The following is a 16,914-nucleotide window of genomic DNA, read 5'->3' as shown; positions in this document are numbered from 1 at the left end:
ATGTCATTTTTTTCCTCATAAAGCTAGTTTCTTATGCTATTTTGGGTATTGCTAACTAGGAATATTAAAAACACTCAAAATACAGGCATTTGCTAAGGTTGTTCTGTTTCTCAATTAAGATTTTTATTCATGAGTTTCAGCATTTTGGTATCTAAGAAACTTCTTTATATACACGTTTTTTTTTGCGTTTTTCTACGTAAAACACTGAGAAGATACATTTACAGTAATTTTGTTTTGGATTCCCATATAGAGTGAGTTCCTTATTATTTATCGTTTTGGTGCCTACCATGCTGAAAAACACTCAAAAGACAGATTTCTGGAAAGGTCGTTTAATTTTCTCATATTTGTGCTCTCTGTACCTATTAAAAAGAATAACAAAAAAAAAAAAAATCCTATTTATTTATTTACTTGTTTTTTTTTTTCCCCTATAAAGAGGTTTTAGCTTTTTGGTACTTATGGAACTTAAAAACACTCATAATACACGTTTCTCGTAATGTCCTTCCGTTTCCCTGACATAGGGTTTTTTGCATATATTTAAGCGTTTTTAGAGGTAACATGATCAAAAACACTCAAAATACATGTTTTTGGTAATGTTAATCTGTTTCTCCATAAAGGGTGATTTGCATGCGTTTTAGCGTTTTGGTAAATAAGGAGCTCAAAAACACTTAAAGGCAAGTTCTTGGTAAAAAATGTTTTTATTCCCATGTAATGTGATTGCCTTCCTTTTCTAGTGCTTTATTGCCTAACACGCTCAAAAACACTCAAAAGACACTTTTCTGGTAATGTCATTTTTTTACCACATAAAGCTAGTTTTGCATGCAATTTGGGGTTTTGGTAACTAAGAATGTGAAAAACAGTCAAAATACACGCATATCGTAAGGTTGTTCTGTATTCTCAATTAAGAGTGTTATTCCTGAGTTTCAGTATTTTGCTATCTAAGAAACTTATCCATATACACGAGTTTTTGCGTTTTTTGCCTTGTGGTTCTTGTGAAACTATAAAACACTCATTATACAAGATTCTCGTAATGTCCTTTTCTATCTAAATATAGAGTGCTTTCTATCCATTTTCGCCTTTTTTGTAGATAAGAAGCTCAAAAACACTGAATATATACCTTTTTTGGTAATGTTATTCTACTTCTTCATATTCGTTGGTTTGCATCCGTTTTAGCGTTTTTCTACGTAAAACACTGAAAAGACACTTTTTCAGTAACTTTTTTTGATGGATCCGAAAAAAAAACTAAAATTAAATTTTTTTCATAATTTTCTTTTTTCACATAATTTTCCTGAATTTTGCCAGAATTTTGGCATCTTGGTATAGAGAGAGAGAGAGAGAGAGTCCTTGGTAGTAGTAATATACCGTAAAATGAATTGAAATCCCGCATGATCCTCTATTCAAAACTCGCGCCCTCCAGGCCATCAAGCAAGAAGCGACAGTGTGACAGTGATGAGTGGTGTAGTGTGGATGTGTGCGTCCGTCAATCTTTCGTACCTACGGCTTTCCGTGAGGCGGCTGGAGCAGGAAATCGCCGAGCCGTGCTGCAGAGGTGAGGTGAGTACACTCCTGGCCAGGGTGAGGACGAGGCAGTGACGTGTGCAGTGTGCTGTGCTGCGGAAATCAAGGGATGCGGCGGGACGGTCAGGCTGTCATGGCGGTAGCCTCTCGTGGTCTTGGGTACTGTATGACCAGGACACAAAGCTTCATATTCCATATCGTAGTTGCCGTGGGTTGATATGCACGATGGAAACGTGGAATGTAACTTGTGATGATCAGTGAAGCTTTCATGGAGATACTACTACCATGACTGAAAATTAGGGAACTAGGATTGCCCGGTCAGCTCTCTCTCTCTCTCTCTCTCTCTCTCTCTCTCTCTCTCTCTGGAAGCTTATTTGCGCTCACTTTCCTGATGGACTGAGTTTGAATGACCTTAGTGAGGGCAGTCACAGATAATAGTGATGATGAGCCGGGGCTCCACACAGTTCATGGAGGGTAAAACGCGTATTTATGGTCAGGCACTCCATGCACCCATGCCGTCCTGGTGCGCCCTCCCTGTCTGCTGGGTTGTGGGCACGTGTGTGTGTGTGTGTGTGTGTGTGAAAGTTTCATTAGAGTACTTGTAAGTGTAGTGCATAGATTCCGTTTGGTGCAAAGAGCAAGATTTTCGAATTGGAATGATCGTGGCTCATTGCGACTCACGTGCAGAATACTGCGTGACGAGACGAAGCTGCTGATAGTTACTTGTGTTGCAGCTTTTGTTTTTGTATCACATCTTATTCTGTTTTTATTACGTTCTTCTTCCTTAAGCAGTTAACTTCTTCTTGTTTACGTCCAAAAATCGAAAATTCAAGCCCCAGCTTTTAAGCATAATTTATAATGATGAACAGAATGTATTAAATTCTTTTATCCAGAACCTTTCAGATCAAGATATTGATTGACAGCTGCCAGGTACATTTATTTAAAATAATTTATTTTTTATTTTTAGTAGTTTTAATAGTTAAATAATAAATGACTTGAGGATATAATATTAACGTTTTACTGTTAAATAATTAATGACTTGAGGATATAATATTAACGTTTTACTTATATTAATAGTATAACAGCAGGTATTCTGAAATGTTAACAAGTATGTGCTGCTTATAAAACATGAAAAACAGTACAACACACACTAGGTGTGTAACACAAGGCAGAAAATAAAACCAAGGCCTTGCCATGAAAGACAGCAGCATTCATAAGAGGCATTTTTTTTCCCACACCTGCACAAACATTTGGCAACATCAAGGTGTTTATCAAACACTAATGCCTTATAAGACAGAACACATGGTTAGTTGAATTAAGAGATCACACAAAAGTCATCACTATCTTATAGCATACATATATAGTATACAGCAGCACCAAGAGACATTGCAATGTAAGAACATAAGAAATAAGGGAAGCTGCAAGAAGCGACCAGGCTTACATGTGGCAGTCCCTGTATGAAATATACCTACCTATTTCCACCTATCATCCCCATCCATAAACCCGTTTAATCTTATCTTAAAGTTCTCTAATGTCTTGGCACTAACAACATGATTACTGAATCTGTTCCACTCATCTTCCACTCTTTTTTTTTTTTGAGAACCAATTTCTTCCTATCTCTCTTAAACCTAAATTTTTCAAGCTTGAACCTGTTATTTCTTATTCTATCCTGGCTGCTAATCCTAAGAATTTTGCTTACATCCCCCTTGTTACAACCCTTGTACCACTTAAAGACTTCTATCAAGTCCCCTTTTAACCTACATCTCTCTAAAGAATGTAAATTTAACAGCTTCAATCTTGCTTCATAAGGAATACTCCTCATCCCCTGTATCCTTTTAGTCATTCTCCTCTGTACTTATTCTAATAGACTTATATCTTTCCTGTAATGTGGGGACCAGAACTGCACAGCATAGTCTAGATGAGGTCTGACCAGCGTCAAATATAACTTTAATATTATTTCGGGCCTTCTACTTTTAACACTCCTAAAAATGAATCCTAATACCCTGTTTGCCCTGTTTTTGGCCTCTATGCATTGCTTTCCTAGACGGAGTTCAGAGCTAACTATAACTCCTAAATCTTTTTTTGTACCCTGAACCTACCAGAGTTTCGTTATTTATTGTGTAGCTACTGTGTGGGTTTCCTCTACCTACACTAAGTACTTTGCATTTGTTGATATTAAACTGCATTTGCCATTTGTCTGTCCATACATTCATCCTATCTAAATCTGCCTGCAAGGTGATGGCATTCGAAACTGACCTAATTAATCTACTTATCTTTGTGTCATCCGCAAATTTACTAACATCACTAATTCCACTATCCAAGTCATTGATATATATTAAAAACAACAGTGGCCCTAATACTGATCCCTGTGGCACCCCACTAATTACGTTATCCCATTCGGATTTAGAGCTGTTTATTGTAACTCTTTGTCGCCTGTCGCTTAGCCATGGCCTTAGCCAGCCTAACACCTTCCCATCTATCCTGTGTGCCCCAACCTTTCTCAGTACCCTCTGATGGGGTACCTTGTCAAAAGCTTTACTAAAGTCCAGATATAAGATATTATAACTATCACCATTATCTACTGCGTCATACACTTTAGTGTAAAAACTTAACAAGTTTGTCAGGCGAGACTTCCCCTTCATGAATCCATGCTGTGACTGATTTATCAAATTATGTTTGTCTAAATGCTCCCTAATGTTCCTTGTTATTATTGACTCCAATATTTTACCTACAACAGAAGTTAAGCTGACAGGTCTATAATTGGATGCTAAAGTTTTATCTCCTTTCTTAAAGATGGGTACTACATTAGCCTGCCTCCACATTACTGGTACCTCACCTGACTCAAGTGATTTCCTAAAGACAGAAACTAATGGCTCACTAATAAACTCTTTACATTCCTTAAGTACTCTGGGATATATTTCATCTGGTCCTGGTATCTTGAGCTTTTTTAGCCTATCTCCTGTTCCACAATCTCCTTAGTTATGGAAATATCTGTCAGGTTCTCATTCTCATCTGCTGGAAACATCTGTTCACTATTTGGCATATCCTGCATGTTTTCCTGGGTGTAGACAGTTAGAAAATACTCATTCAGAATTTTACTAATCTCCTTCCCAGACCTAACCAGCTCCCCATCTACCTAGCTGTATTTACCTAGTTGTGAAATACAGGACAAGAGCCACACTAGGCTCGTGCTGTCCCATCTCCATATCGACTTTTATCTAGATTTTCTTTAAATTTATGAATTGTCTTTGCACACAGTCTCATCCTTAAGTTCATTCAACACCATTATACTTCTGTGTGGGAAGCTGTGTTTCTTGATGTCTCTTCTACAAACACTCCTTTTCAATTTCCTTCCATGTCCTCTTGTGTCTCTCATATCTGGTATCATGAGATCTTCTCTGTCCAAGTTTTCCATTCCTTCCAATATTCTATATATTGCTATCAAATCACCTCTTTCCCTCCTTTTTTCTAGTGTAGTCAGGCCCAATCTCTTCAACCTTTCCTCATAACTATACTCTCTTAAGGTTGCAGGGATTTTAGTTGCAGCTCTCTGGATTCTTTCTTTCTTGTTTTTCAAACTTGGCAACCACACTGATGCTGCGTACTCCAATCTCGGACATATCATCTTTGTTATCTTTTTTTTTTATCATATCTTCATCAATATAAGAGAATGCTATCTTGATGTTTCTCAGCAGATTTTATGTTTCTCCTATAATTTTGTTTATGTGCTTTCCAAATGATAAATTATCAGTAATAATTACTCCTAGGTCTTTTTCTTCTGATTTTATAGAGATTTCCTCATTCCCTAAGTAACAGTTGCCAACTGGTCTTCTCACACTTTTCCCAAACCTCATCACACTACATTTTTTAGCATTAAACTCCATGTTCCACCTCAATGACCATTCATTAACCTTAATGAAGTCCTCTTCATTTGTTACTTTTCTCATAATCTTAACGTCATCAGCAAAAAGGTTCATGTAACTTTCTACACCTTCTGTCATATCATTTACATAAACTGTGAACATAATAGGTGCAAGTACTGAACCTTGTGGGACTCCACTTTATTACTGTTCTCCAGTTCTACCTGCTGCCTTTAATTACTGTCCTCATTTTTCTGTTCGTCAAAAAGTCAGTCATCCACTTTAACAGCGATCCAGCGAGTCCTCCAATTTTTTTCCAATTTCCATATTAGTCTTCTGTGCGGAACTTTATCAAATGCTTTTCTCAAATCTAAGTATATGCAGTCGAACCATCCATGTCTCTCTTGCACTATATCTATTACTATTGAGTAGAAACTTATCAAATTTGTAACACAAGATCTTCCTTTTCTGAAGCCAAACTGTGTCTCTGTTATCACTTTGTTGTCTTCTAGATATTTCACCCATCTGTTCTTGATAATCTTTTCACAATTCTTTGCCACCACACTTGTGAGTGATACAGGTCTATAATTTAATGGATCTTCTTTACTTCTGGTCTTGTGAATTGGGGTAATACCCCCCCCCCGTTTCCAAACTATGGGTACTCTACCTTTTACCAGGGTGGTGCTAATTATATTGTGCAGCACTGAGACTAATTGTGAGCTACACTCTTTTAAAATCCAACTTGATACACACCATCAGGACCCATTGCTTTCCTTACATCCAGGTCTTCCAACATAATCTTTGCTTCTTCTACTGATGTTTTAATCTCCTTTAGGTTGGTCCCTTTTTCTAATGTTGTCTTCTCACCTCTGAAATCATTTCCTTTAGTAAACACAGAGTGGAAGTATCTGTTCATCTACCTCCTCTGGGTCATCCACTGTCTCTTCTCCAGCTTTTTCCATGCTTATTTCATCTTAACTCTTTAATTTTCCATTGATGAATTTATAAAATAATTTTGGTTGGTCTTTACATTTCTCCACAACATTCTTTTCAAAATTTTTCTGATCATCTCTGTGAGTTTTGACATTCGTTCCTCTTCCTTATGCAATTGTTCCACAGGTCCAGTCTCTTGTTTTTCTTCCACTTGTTCCATGCTTTTTCTGTCCAATCTAGCTGTTGCACATCTCCTGTTGTACCAATCCTTTTTGAAAAGGTTCTCTGTTGATCTTTTGGGTACCCATTTCTTTACTCCTTTATTATAAATATCCAGGAAAGCTGTCTACTTTTCCTCTATGTCCTTTTGAATAACCATGTTCCAATTCACTTCACTGAAATACTTCCTAAGTTGTCCAAGGTTAGTCTTGCTGTAGTTTAGCCATTCTCTTGCGTGGTCTTCTTTCCTTATACTGAGGTTATCATCCATAACTGTGAACTGAATCAGCACATGATCACTTTTTCTTATTGGGTTTATGTATTTAAGGTCTTCTACTATTTCTTGTTCCTTGGTGAAAATTAGATTGAGCCTTGAAGGTGCTTCATTTCTCCTAAATCCTGTGTCATCTGTAACCCATTGTGTCAGGACATTTTCAATAGCCAGGTCTAGTAGCTTGTTCCCCCATGATGACTCACTGCCTTCTGTGGTCCAGTTCTCCCAAGATATCTCTTTACAGTTAAAGTCCCCCATCAGGATTATATCATCATTTTCCTCAAGCAGCTCTGTCAAACATGTCCTTGTGTCCTCAAGCATTTTCTTATATTCATCCTCTCTCCAAGAGTTGGAAGGGGGGGAACACAAGTCACCACAACGTTATGGTATCTTCCAATATTCTGTCTTAAGCTTATTTTCAATACTTCTGCCTCCTCCATCACATATGTGACAGATTCCACTAGTAAATTCTTCCTAACTAGAAGCATCACACCTCCTCGCTGTTTATTCCTTCTATTTCTCATCCAGAGGTTGTATTTTCCTTCACCAATATTTAGTATATCCCCTTCACTTGCCAGTTTAGGTTCAACGATTCCCACGATGTCCGGTTTTTCCTCTTTTAAATAGTCTTCTAGTTTCAACACTGCTGACATTAGTCCATTTATGTTTGTGTATGCTACTTTTAGTCTTCCCCTGCCCCTATTTGCTGCCTTTAATGGACCTATAGTATCCTCATTCTTCATCCAGTATACCTGATAAAATCCCTTGGGGTCTGTCTTCACCTGGCTGGCTTCCTTTAATTCATAATTGCCCTTAGCTTTCCTCGTTAATCTCCTGACTATTCTAACTAATTCATTATATTGTGGCCTTAAAACCTCTTCACCTGTCCTTAATCTCTTATATATACTTCTCTTCCGTTCTATATAATGTTTTAACCTAGCATTCATCAATTTAGAGTCATTTTTCTGTGATCTTATTGCTCTATACAGGATGTTTGCTAGCTGTCCTGTATGCAGTTTGTCTGTGAAATATTTATACAACTCATCTAAATTTACTTCACTTAATCCCCTCATCTTGGCCCCTTCCATCCTCTCCACTCCCTCATCTACTCACCTTGACCTCACTTCTCCCATTTCAGCATGACCTGACCCTTCAACATACTCACACCTATCTCCCTCTCTCTCTCTCTCTCTCTCCTCGGTCCCTTCCGGACACATCTTCCCTCCTCTTGTCCTACACCCTCACATCTCACCTCACCTCTCTCATCCTGCCTTATCTCTCTCAACTCCGTCCCAGTCCTGACCTCACCCTCCATCCATTGCCAGTCAACTCCTTGGAGGTACCTTTTTAATTCCTCAAAATCTGCTCTCCTAAAGTCAGGTGTTTTTCTAGTGTTTTTGCTTTTAAAAGTGTCTTCCCATTTTAATTTGTACCTAATTTCCCAATGGTCACTGTTGCCTAGCTGTCCACCAACCTCTATCTCCATGACTGCCTCCTCCCTGTTAGTAAGAATTAAATCTAGAATATTGTTCCCCCTTGTGGGTTCTATGACTACTTGTTTTAAAAAAGATTATCCTGAATTACCTTTAGAAATTCCTCTGCTTCCTTGTCACCCACCATCAGGCTCCAGTTGATATTCCTAAAATTAAAATCTCCTATCACACATACCTGACTGTGCCTTCCTGCTCTGTTTATTACCTGCCACAGTGAGGTGTTAATTTCCTTTGTACTGTTTGGTGGCCTGTACACTACTCCCAGTACTACTGACTGTGATCCTTCCTTAATATCTACCCATATCAACTCTGTTTTGAATGTACATCAGGAGGTAACGGAGTCAGCATAGCAAGGCTACACCACCTAACAGAGAACGCAAAGACTTCCATATCAGAACAAATGACATGGCAACTCAATACTGCTTACAACAACAGCCACAACAACAACAACAACAACAACAACAACAACAACAACAACAACAACAACATTGAAGTAAAGATATACAGTGGGCATATGGCAGCTAAAGATATAGTGTTAATAACATGTAGCTAACCAAAGAAAATTTCAGAGAAGAGAAGCATTTGTCACCACAAAGTAAACATGCAGAATTTAAATAATTCTTGCATATGCTGTAACAAACAGCACAAAACCTGATGAAATGCTACATTACATGAAAAAAATAAGAGGACTGATATCAAATGTTACTGTAAGATATATCTAAAATTACATATATTGTGAGAAAATACATTATGATAGATATCTTATATATATATGAATAATGCATCATGATAAAATGAAGAAAACATTATATGCAGGAGAAAATACAGCATCCTGAGCTTGGACATGGGACATGCAATGAGACAGTAGGACAAGAGCAGAATTGTTTGCAAGAATACAGTGAAAATAAAAATAAAAACCCTTAGAAAGGAATTTTGTGCACACATCTGTGTACTGTATGCAAATTTCCTATTCAACTTTTCATATTTACTTCTTCTTCCTATTTCCTATTTAGGGACATAAAATACTCCAAGTCTGATTAAAGTAAAGCTTTTGGTTAGTTGCTGAAACACATGCAGAAGCAACACAAACTTATGACAGGTAAAGAAAATACACTTTTTTCCTCATTGGGGAATAAAAAGGCCACCTAAATCACAAATCTAATCTGCCTCACTGCTGCTGTCTAACTGATGGCTGGTATCTGACAAAATATCCTTGTCATGTGACATTCATGAGGCTCAAAAATCTTCTTCAGGCACAGTCAGTTACATGGAAAAGATTATGAGCTAGAAGTAGCTGATGCCATCACTATATCTTCACATTTAGAGTCAGGAACAAAGTCAATGGGTAATCCAAGTCTTAATCTTGTCAAGGAAGTGTGGTTCATCCAATTAATAACTAAGGTAAGGGAACTGAACAAAGACCAGTTGTGCCACAGCACCTGAAGTGCTGTCTTGTTAGAGTGTGTGAATGGCAGTTTCCATAATGTTCTTGCATTCCTTGCAAATTTTACAAGATTTAGCAATAAACATCATTAAAATGAAGAGTAACTAAACTATTTCAATAATGAAAAGGATCTATGCACCTGATATATATACCTATACTGCAATAAGGACAGCTTTTTGTCCCAGTAAACCTACCACAGAATGTGTCTATTCTGTTCATTACTTGAAAATCCTACACATGTTGATTTTACTAGTTAGGAGCAAGTCTCATATTTTAGCTGATGATCATTCAAAATTCAGCATTTAATTATATTACCCTGCATGTACTTTACTTTTCTCCTTCAAAACAGTGTTACTGAGTCTCATCAAAAGCTTCGGTGAATTGTACGAGAAACGGATCCATTCGCCATTGACGGCAAACATGCCAAGATTCTAAGAGAAGAACATTGTATTCCCTCTTGGTCAGAGAAAGAAAAAAAAAGTGCAGTTACTCTAGTATCAATGTCTTAAACCTAATGAACGTGTCATCACACTCTGCGTAATATCAGTCTTTCCCAGATAAAAGGAATATCCTAAAAAAAACATTTCCATTTTTCATTAGTTCTCTAATCACAAAAAAAAAAAAAAAAAAAAAAAATGCATGGTTTCCAATTTTCAAACTTTTGTCTTGTTCACCAATATCCTTGCCTCCAACAATGGAATCAGAAACCTGGTCAAAATTAAACAAATCTTTGATGGTACTCATTACATAAGATATACTGCCTTAAAGTAACTTCCTTTATAGGACTGCCAGAGTTTGTTGCTCCTGCTAACAAAATGTTTCTCATTGAGAAATGCAGTGCATGCTGTAATCCTCTTAGGACTGTGATAATATACTGCTACAGCAAGCTGCCTCCTCTGCTTCCTCCTCCTCCTCCACTGTCTCACTAATCAAAGCATATCACTGATGTCCTTTGAAAAATTACAGCATCTTGGGAGGCAGAAAATCTGCTGGTCTTTACATCAATTGCTGTGGTATTGTGCTGGTCTTCCTTCCAGATTGCTGGACTGTCTTGTGTGGTGTGGATGGTGTCCCTGTAAATATGGAAATATGGAATATGTTTGCATACTTTGTATTATTATTATTAACATACTAGTATATGCATTTATTTTCTTGAATAATGCTATTACCTCTGTTAGTAACAGAATAGGTTAACAGCTTTTCTGTTTCTATCTCACCTCTGCCATCTTAAACTTTTCCTATACCCACAACAACTGTCCTCTTCAAGTGATTAACAGCAATTATAAACCTTATATACAGTCATTATTCCCACCACATCTTTTCCTTGCCAAAAACATCTTATAATACTTGTTCACATTGCTCATCACAGTTAACATGCTTGACTCAGATGAGCCAGTTGTGTCTCCTTTCCTGCTGTAAGCCACTTTACCGCAATACAGTCTGTAAAAAGAACCATTTTGTTAACTAGAAAGCAAAGATTGGACAAAATAAAGTTATAAATATTGTGAAATATTAGCATATAAAGAAATGTATGATTGCGTATGGACAAATGGTGAAAGAAGATAGGACTTGTTAGTAGTGGAGGCAGAAGTTGATTTATTATATTCTCTTTATTCATATTCATATTCATATTCAAATTACTGTTTATTTTTGTTTATTTATTCATTTTTTTGGGGGGGAGAAAAATAACCCCATGATTTCTTCCTATCTGTTTTTAATTTTAGCCTGATAAATTTAGATTTGAAGAGAGGGAGTGGTTCTCAAACAGTGGTAGATGACAGGAGTAGGCTCTGTAATTAGGTTGTTTGTACAGAGTCAACAGGGAGCTTGAAAAGAAGATTAGACAGATTCATGGATGGGGATGATAGGTGGAAATAGGTAGATATATTTTATACATGGAATGCTATGTGTAGCCCTGATGGCTTCTTGCAGATTCCCTTTTTTCTTACTTTCTTAGAAAATGGGTTAGATAATAGTGAAAATTATGAGATTGCTGAATGTTATCTGCTAGCAAATATGTATATACTGAAATGAAAGCTCATCATATAATGTAATATAGTACATACAGTGTATAGGTTCAGTATGGTTGTGAATGTTATTAATCAATATTTAGGATCTGTTGTTTATGATGTTTATGACATCATGAATGTCATTTAACCACATTTACCACAACTAAATTAAACATTACCAGTTATAACACAGTTGTGTAGTCACAGAAATGCTGCGGTACGTGCCTGAAGTTTGTTTATCTGCAGGAGTTGGAGCTTCATTGTTCAGCAGATGTGTTGTGCTGCTGGTATGCTTGAACTCAAAATTTTCCATGTGGACAGACTGCTTGTGCTCCACACATAGCTTTCCCAAGACTTGGAGCCATTGCAATCACCTGGAATCATATTTAATTAAACTGGTAAATTCTTAATTAAATTCTGAAAATATAATGAAAATATTTTCTATAAGATAAAGAAACAATGAAAACTTGGTTCATATTCATATTTCAAGAAGCAGTAAGGGAAAAGAATTTGCAGCCAGACAGATGCCCAGAAATAGTTTTACCCACTCATAGGCTATGTTGGGGTACACACATATATATTGACACCAGCTCCCACATACCAGGTTTGCTTATTCATGTAATGCCAATCATACATAGTCAAGGAGGAGGCAGTAGACACCTGCTGAAATGATAATTACTCCCAGTGAGGTCTAAAGCACTGTTCAGGGGGTGCTGTGAACTTATCATTAAACCCAGCTGTGACCTCACTGAACGTTTCCCTTTGTGTCTCACAAGACAAGGGGGAAGTCACAGCTTGCCCTCTAAAGACAAATCTCTTTCTCCACACAAAACTACAAGCTCCTAATAACACACACACCCTTCACTCAAATATTTCAAAATGATTATGGCGACTCCTACACCAGCCTTGGAGTCCCCATCTAGGGAGGGGACCATAAATGTCCCCAGGTCGGACTGCCTTTCTGTTGACAACCCTAAGTATCTTGACACCCCCCCTCAACTTTTTTTTCATTAACTTTTGCAATATTCGCAGTCTAAGATCTAATTTTTTATCTGTAGAACACCTCCTCTCCTCTTCTAAACCTCATCTTTTCCTCACTGAAACTCAGGTGTCTGAGGCAACTGACAGTATCCCCTTTTCTGTTCTCTCCTATTCTCTCTATCCTCATTTTCAATCCAAAGCTGGATATTGCGTTTATGTGCGCAATGACTTAACGTGCTCTCATGCCCACGCTCTTGAATCTTCCGAGTTTTCCACCATCTAGCTATGACTACAGAGTCACTCTCATACTAAATTTATCTGTGCTGTATACCTCTCACCTAACTCCTCTGACTATAAGAAATTCTTTGACTACATAACTTACAAAGTGGAGCACATTCTGACCCTCTTCCCTTTTGCAGAGATCTCCATTCATGGAGACTTCAATGTTCACCACCAGCTTTGGCTTTCCTCTCCCTTCACTGACCATCCTGGTGAACTAGCCTACAACTTTGCTATCCTCCATGACCTAGAGCAATTGGTGCAACACCATACTCGTATTCCTGACCGTCTTGGAGATACGTCCAACATTCTTGACCTTTTCCTGACCTCTAATCCTTCTGCTTATGCTGTCACCCTTTCTTCTCTGTTGGGCTCCTCCGATCACAATCTCATATCTTTATCTTGTCCTATCACTCCAATCCCTCCTCAGGATCTCCCTAAGCAAAGGTGCCTCTGGCATTTTGCCTCTGCTAGTTGGGGGGACCTGAGGAGGTATTTTGCTGATTTTCCTTGGAATGACTACTGCTTCCGTGTCAGAGACCCGTCTTTGTGTCCTGAGCATGTGGCATGTGGCATGGAGGCGTACATTCCTCTTTCTTTTTCTCGACCTAAACCTTCCAAACCTTGGTTAAACACAGCTTGTTCTCGTGCTATACATGATAGAGAGGTGGCCCACAAAAGGTACTTAAGCCTTCCATCACCAGAATCTCATGCACTTTATATTTCTGTCTGGAACCATGCCAAGTCTGTTCTCCAACTAACGAAAAACTCCTTCATTAACAGAAAGTGTCAAAACCTTTCAAGATCTAACTCCCCTCGTGACTTCTGGCATCTAGCCAAAAATATCTCAAATAACTTTGCTTCTTCTTCTTTTCCCCCTTTATTTCAACCAGATGGCACCACTGCTATCACATCTATTTCTAAAGCTGAACTCTTCGCTCAAACCTTTGCTAAAAACTGTACCTTGGACGATTCTGTGCTTGTTCCTCCCTCTCCTCCACCCTCTGACTACTTCATGCTTCCTATTAAAATTCTTCGCAATGATGTTTTCCATGCCCTTGTTGGCATAAACCCTCGGAAGGCTTATGGACCTGATGGGGTCCCTCCTATTGTTCTCCGAAACTGTGCCTCCGTGCTTGCACCTTGCCTAGTCAAACTCTTTCAGCTCTGTCTGTCAACATTTATCTTTCCTTCTTGCTGGAAGTTTGCCTACATTCAGCCTGTTCCTAAAAAGGGTGACCATTCTAATCCCTCAAACTACCGTCCTATTGCTTTAATTTCCTGCCTATCTAAAGTTTTTGAATCTATCCTCAACAGGAAGATTCTTAAACATCTATCACTTCACAACCTTCTATCTGATCGTCAGTATGGGTTCCGTCAAGGCCGCTCTACTGGTGATCTTCTGGCTTTCCTTAGTGAGTCTTGGTCATCCTCTTTCAGAGATTTTGGTGAAACTTTTGCTGTTGCTTTGGACATATCAAAAGCTTTTGATAGAGTCTGGCACAAAGCTTTGACTTCCAAACTACCCTCCTACGGTTTCTATCCTTGTCTCTGTAACTTTATCTCGAGTTTCCTTTCTGACCGTTCTATTGCTGCTGTGGTAGACGGTCACTGTTCTCCTAGATCTATTAACAGTGGTGTTCCTCAGGGTTCTGTCCCGTCACCCACTCTCTTCTTATTATTCATTAATGATCTTCTAAAACTAAACTTCTTGTCTATCCACTCCTATGCTGATGATACCACCCTGCACATTTCCATATCTTTTCTTAGACGTCCAACCCTTCAGAAAGTAAACATTTCACGGAGGGAAGCCACAAAATACTTGACTTCTGATCTTTTTAAAATTTCTGATTGGGGCAGAGCAAGCTTGGTATTGTTCAATGCCTCAAAAATTCAATTCCTCCATCCATGAACTCGACACAACTTTCCAGACAACTATCCCCTCTTCTTCAATGACACTCAACTGTCCCCCTCTTCTAAACTGAACATCCTCGGTCTGTCCTTTACTTATAATCTGAACTGGAAACTTCACATCTCATCTCTAGCTAAAACAGCTTCTATGAAGTTAGGTGTTCTGAGACGTCTCCGCCAGTTTTTCTCACCTTCCCCAGCTGCTTACTCTGTACAAGGGCCTTATCCGTCCATGTATGGAGTATGCTTCACATGTCTTGGGGGGTTTCACTCATACTGCTCTTCTAGACAGGGTGGAATCAACTTCTCTCCTCTAACCGACTGTCTTCAGCCTCTCTCTCATCACCGCGATGTTGCATCTCTAGTTGTTATTTTCATGCTAACTGCTCTTTTGATCTTGCTAACTGCATGCCTCCCCTCCTCCCGCGGCCTGCTGCACAAGACTTTCTTCTTTCTCTCACCCCTATTCTGTCCACCTCTCTAACGCAAGAGTTAACCAGTATTTTCAATCATTCATCCCTTTCTCTGGTAAACTCTGGAACTCCCTGCCTGCTTCTGTATTTCCACCTTCCTATGACTTGAATTCCTTCAAGAGGGAGGTTTCAAGACACTTATCTTTCAATTATTGATTACCGCTTTGGACTCTTTAATGGAACTGGCATTTCAGTGGGCATTTTTTTGTTATTGGATTTTTGTTGCCCTTGGTCAGTGTCCCTCCTACATAAAAAAAAAAAAAAAAATACAACACGAATTAATATACACATGGTACTTCCATCCTGCCTCAGTAAAAATGGACATTTACCTGATGTTCTCTACTCGTGTTTCACACCACATTTTACTTGAAATTATTTGAACATGCTAGATATCTTGACATGAAGGACGTTCCTGTTATATTCAATTATTACACACCCACCACGGTGTTTCATTCAAGCAATAGTTGTGGCTGGCAGCGTCAGCTCAGTAATCGCTTGCTTAAAGACACTGTATTTTCTGCTAATGGCCAAAATATCCCTAGAAAAAAAAAAAAAAAAAAAAAAAAAAAAAAAAAAAAAAACCCTACCGTCTGGCACCCCTGAGGAATAAGTACAGCAGAGCCCATGGGAGTGTACAGCTTTTTTTTAGGTATTATTATAGTTTAAGCCATTACACACTACGTGGTAATAACCTACCTCATTTTGTTCTTCTCACTATTCACATAATTTCTAATGATTACACTACTTGTCGGAAATTAATAATAACGCCACAATAGGCCTGGGAATGCACAGCGCTCTCAACTTTTCTAAGTCCACAGGTAAACATAAATGGTGTATTGTTGCTTGAACTTCAGTTGTTAGGTTAGGTTAGGGTTAGGGTTAGGTTAGATTAAATTAGGTGCTTCTCAATGTCTTGTCAAATTGCGAGAGGGAGAGTTTGGGGTATTTTCCTAGATATAGAGAATTTCCCTAGATTTAGGGAAATTTCCCTAGATTTCTCTAGATTTTGGGAAAGTTTCCCTAGATTTTTAAAGTCCATATATCACTCGTATATGGCTCCCCTCCCAAAACCCCCGGTTCCCCACAGGCCCCAAGCTTGCTTGAGGGATTGGGGGGCCGTGGGTAGAGATTGGGGACATTGGCTTAAACTATAAATTTACCCATTTATGTTTACCTATGGACTTAGAAAAAGTTGAGAGCGCTGTGCATTCCCAGGCCTATTGTGGTGTTATTATTAATTTCCGACAAGTAGTGTAATCATTAGAAATGATGTGAATAGTGAGAAGAACAAAATGAGGTAGATTATTACCACGTAGTGTGTAATGGCTTAAACTATGAATTTACCTTTTCTTGCCCCACACAGCAACAGGCGAGACGCATCACAGAGCGGCATGTATGTAGGAACACAGGCGTGGGCAGCGTTGTGATGGGCTGGGGTTTTGTTTACATGATTCGAGCTGAGCGTCGACGGTACTACCCTCTCCAGTTTCTGCCACGAACATACCAGGGATCGAGTTCCCCCC

At 38.5% G+C, this 16,914-nt stretch overlaps 1 protein-coding gene across 23 annotated transcripts in view; it reads left to right on the top strand.

The window, feature by feature from the left end:
* Positions 1-1,346: 1,346 nt before the first annotated feature.
* Positions 1,347-16,914, top strand: part of LOC135101299 (circumsporozoite protein-like) — a 166,140-nt gene continuing 150,572 nt past the window's right edge. For 5 of the 23 annotated variants that reach the window (XM_064005054.1, XM_064005049.1, XM_064005055.1 and 2 more), the window contains exon 1: positions 1,348-1,546. In XM_064005054.1, the coding sequence (XP_063861124.1) occupies positions 1,447-1,546 (100 nt within the window). In that variant the 5' untranslated portion in view covers positions 1,348-1,446. Of the gene's footprint in view, positions 1,552-16,914 lie in introns of all 23 variants that reach the window. The other 18 variants (XM_064005052.1, XM_064005048.1, XM_064005047.1 and 15 more) reach the window with 11 other exon arrangements.

Source organism: Scylla paramamosain, chromosome 6 (assembly GCF_035594125.1).
Source record: "Scylla paramamosain isolate STU-SP2022 chromosome 6, ASM3559412v1, whole genome shotgun sequence".
NCBI classification, from domain to species: domain Eukaryota; kingdom Metazoa; phylum Arthropoda; class Malacostraca; order Decapoda; family Portunidae; genus Scylla; species Scylla paramamosain.
This window is presented reverse-complemented; position numbering and strand designations above follow the sequence as displayed.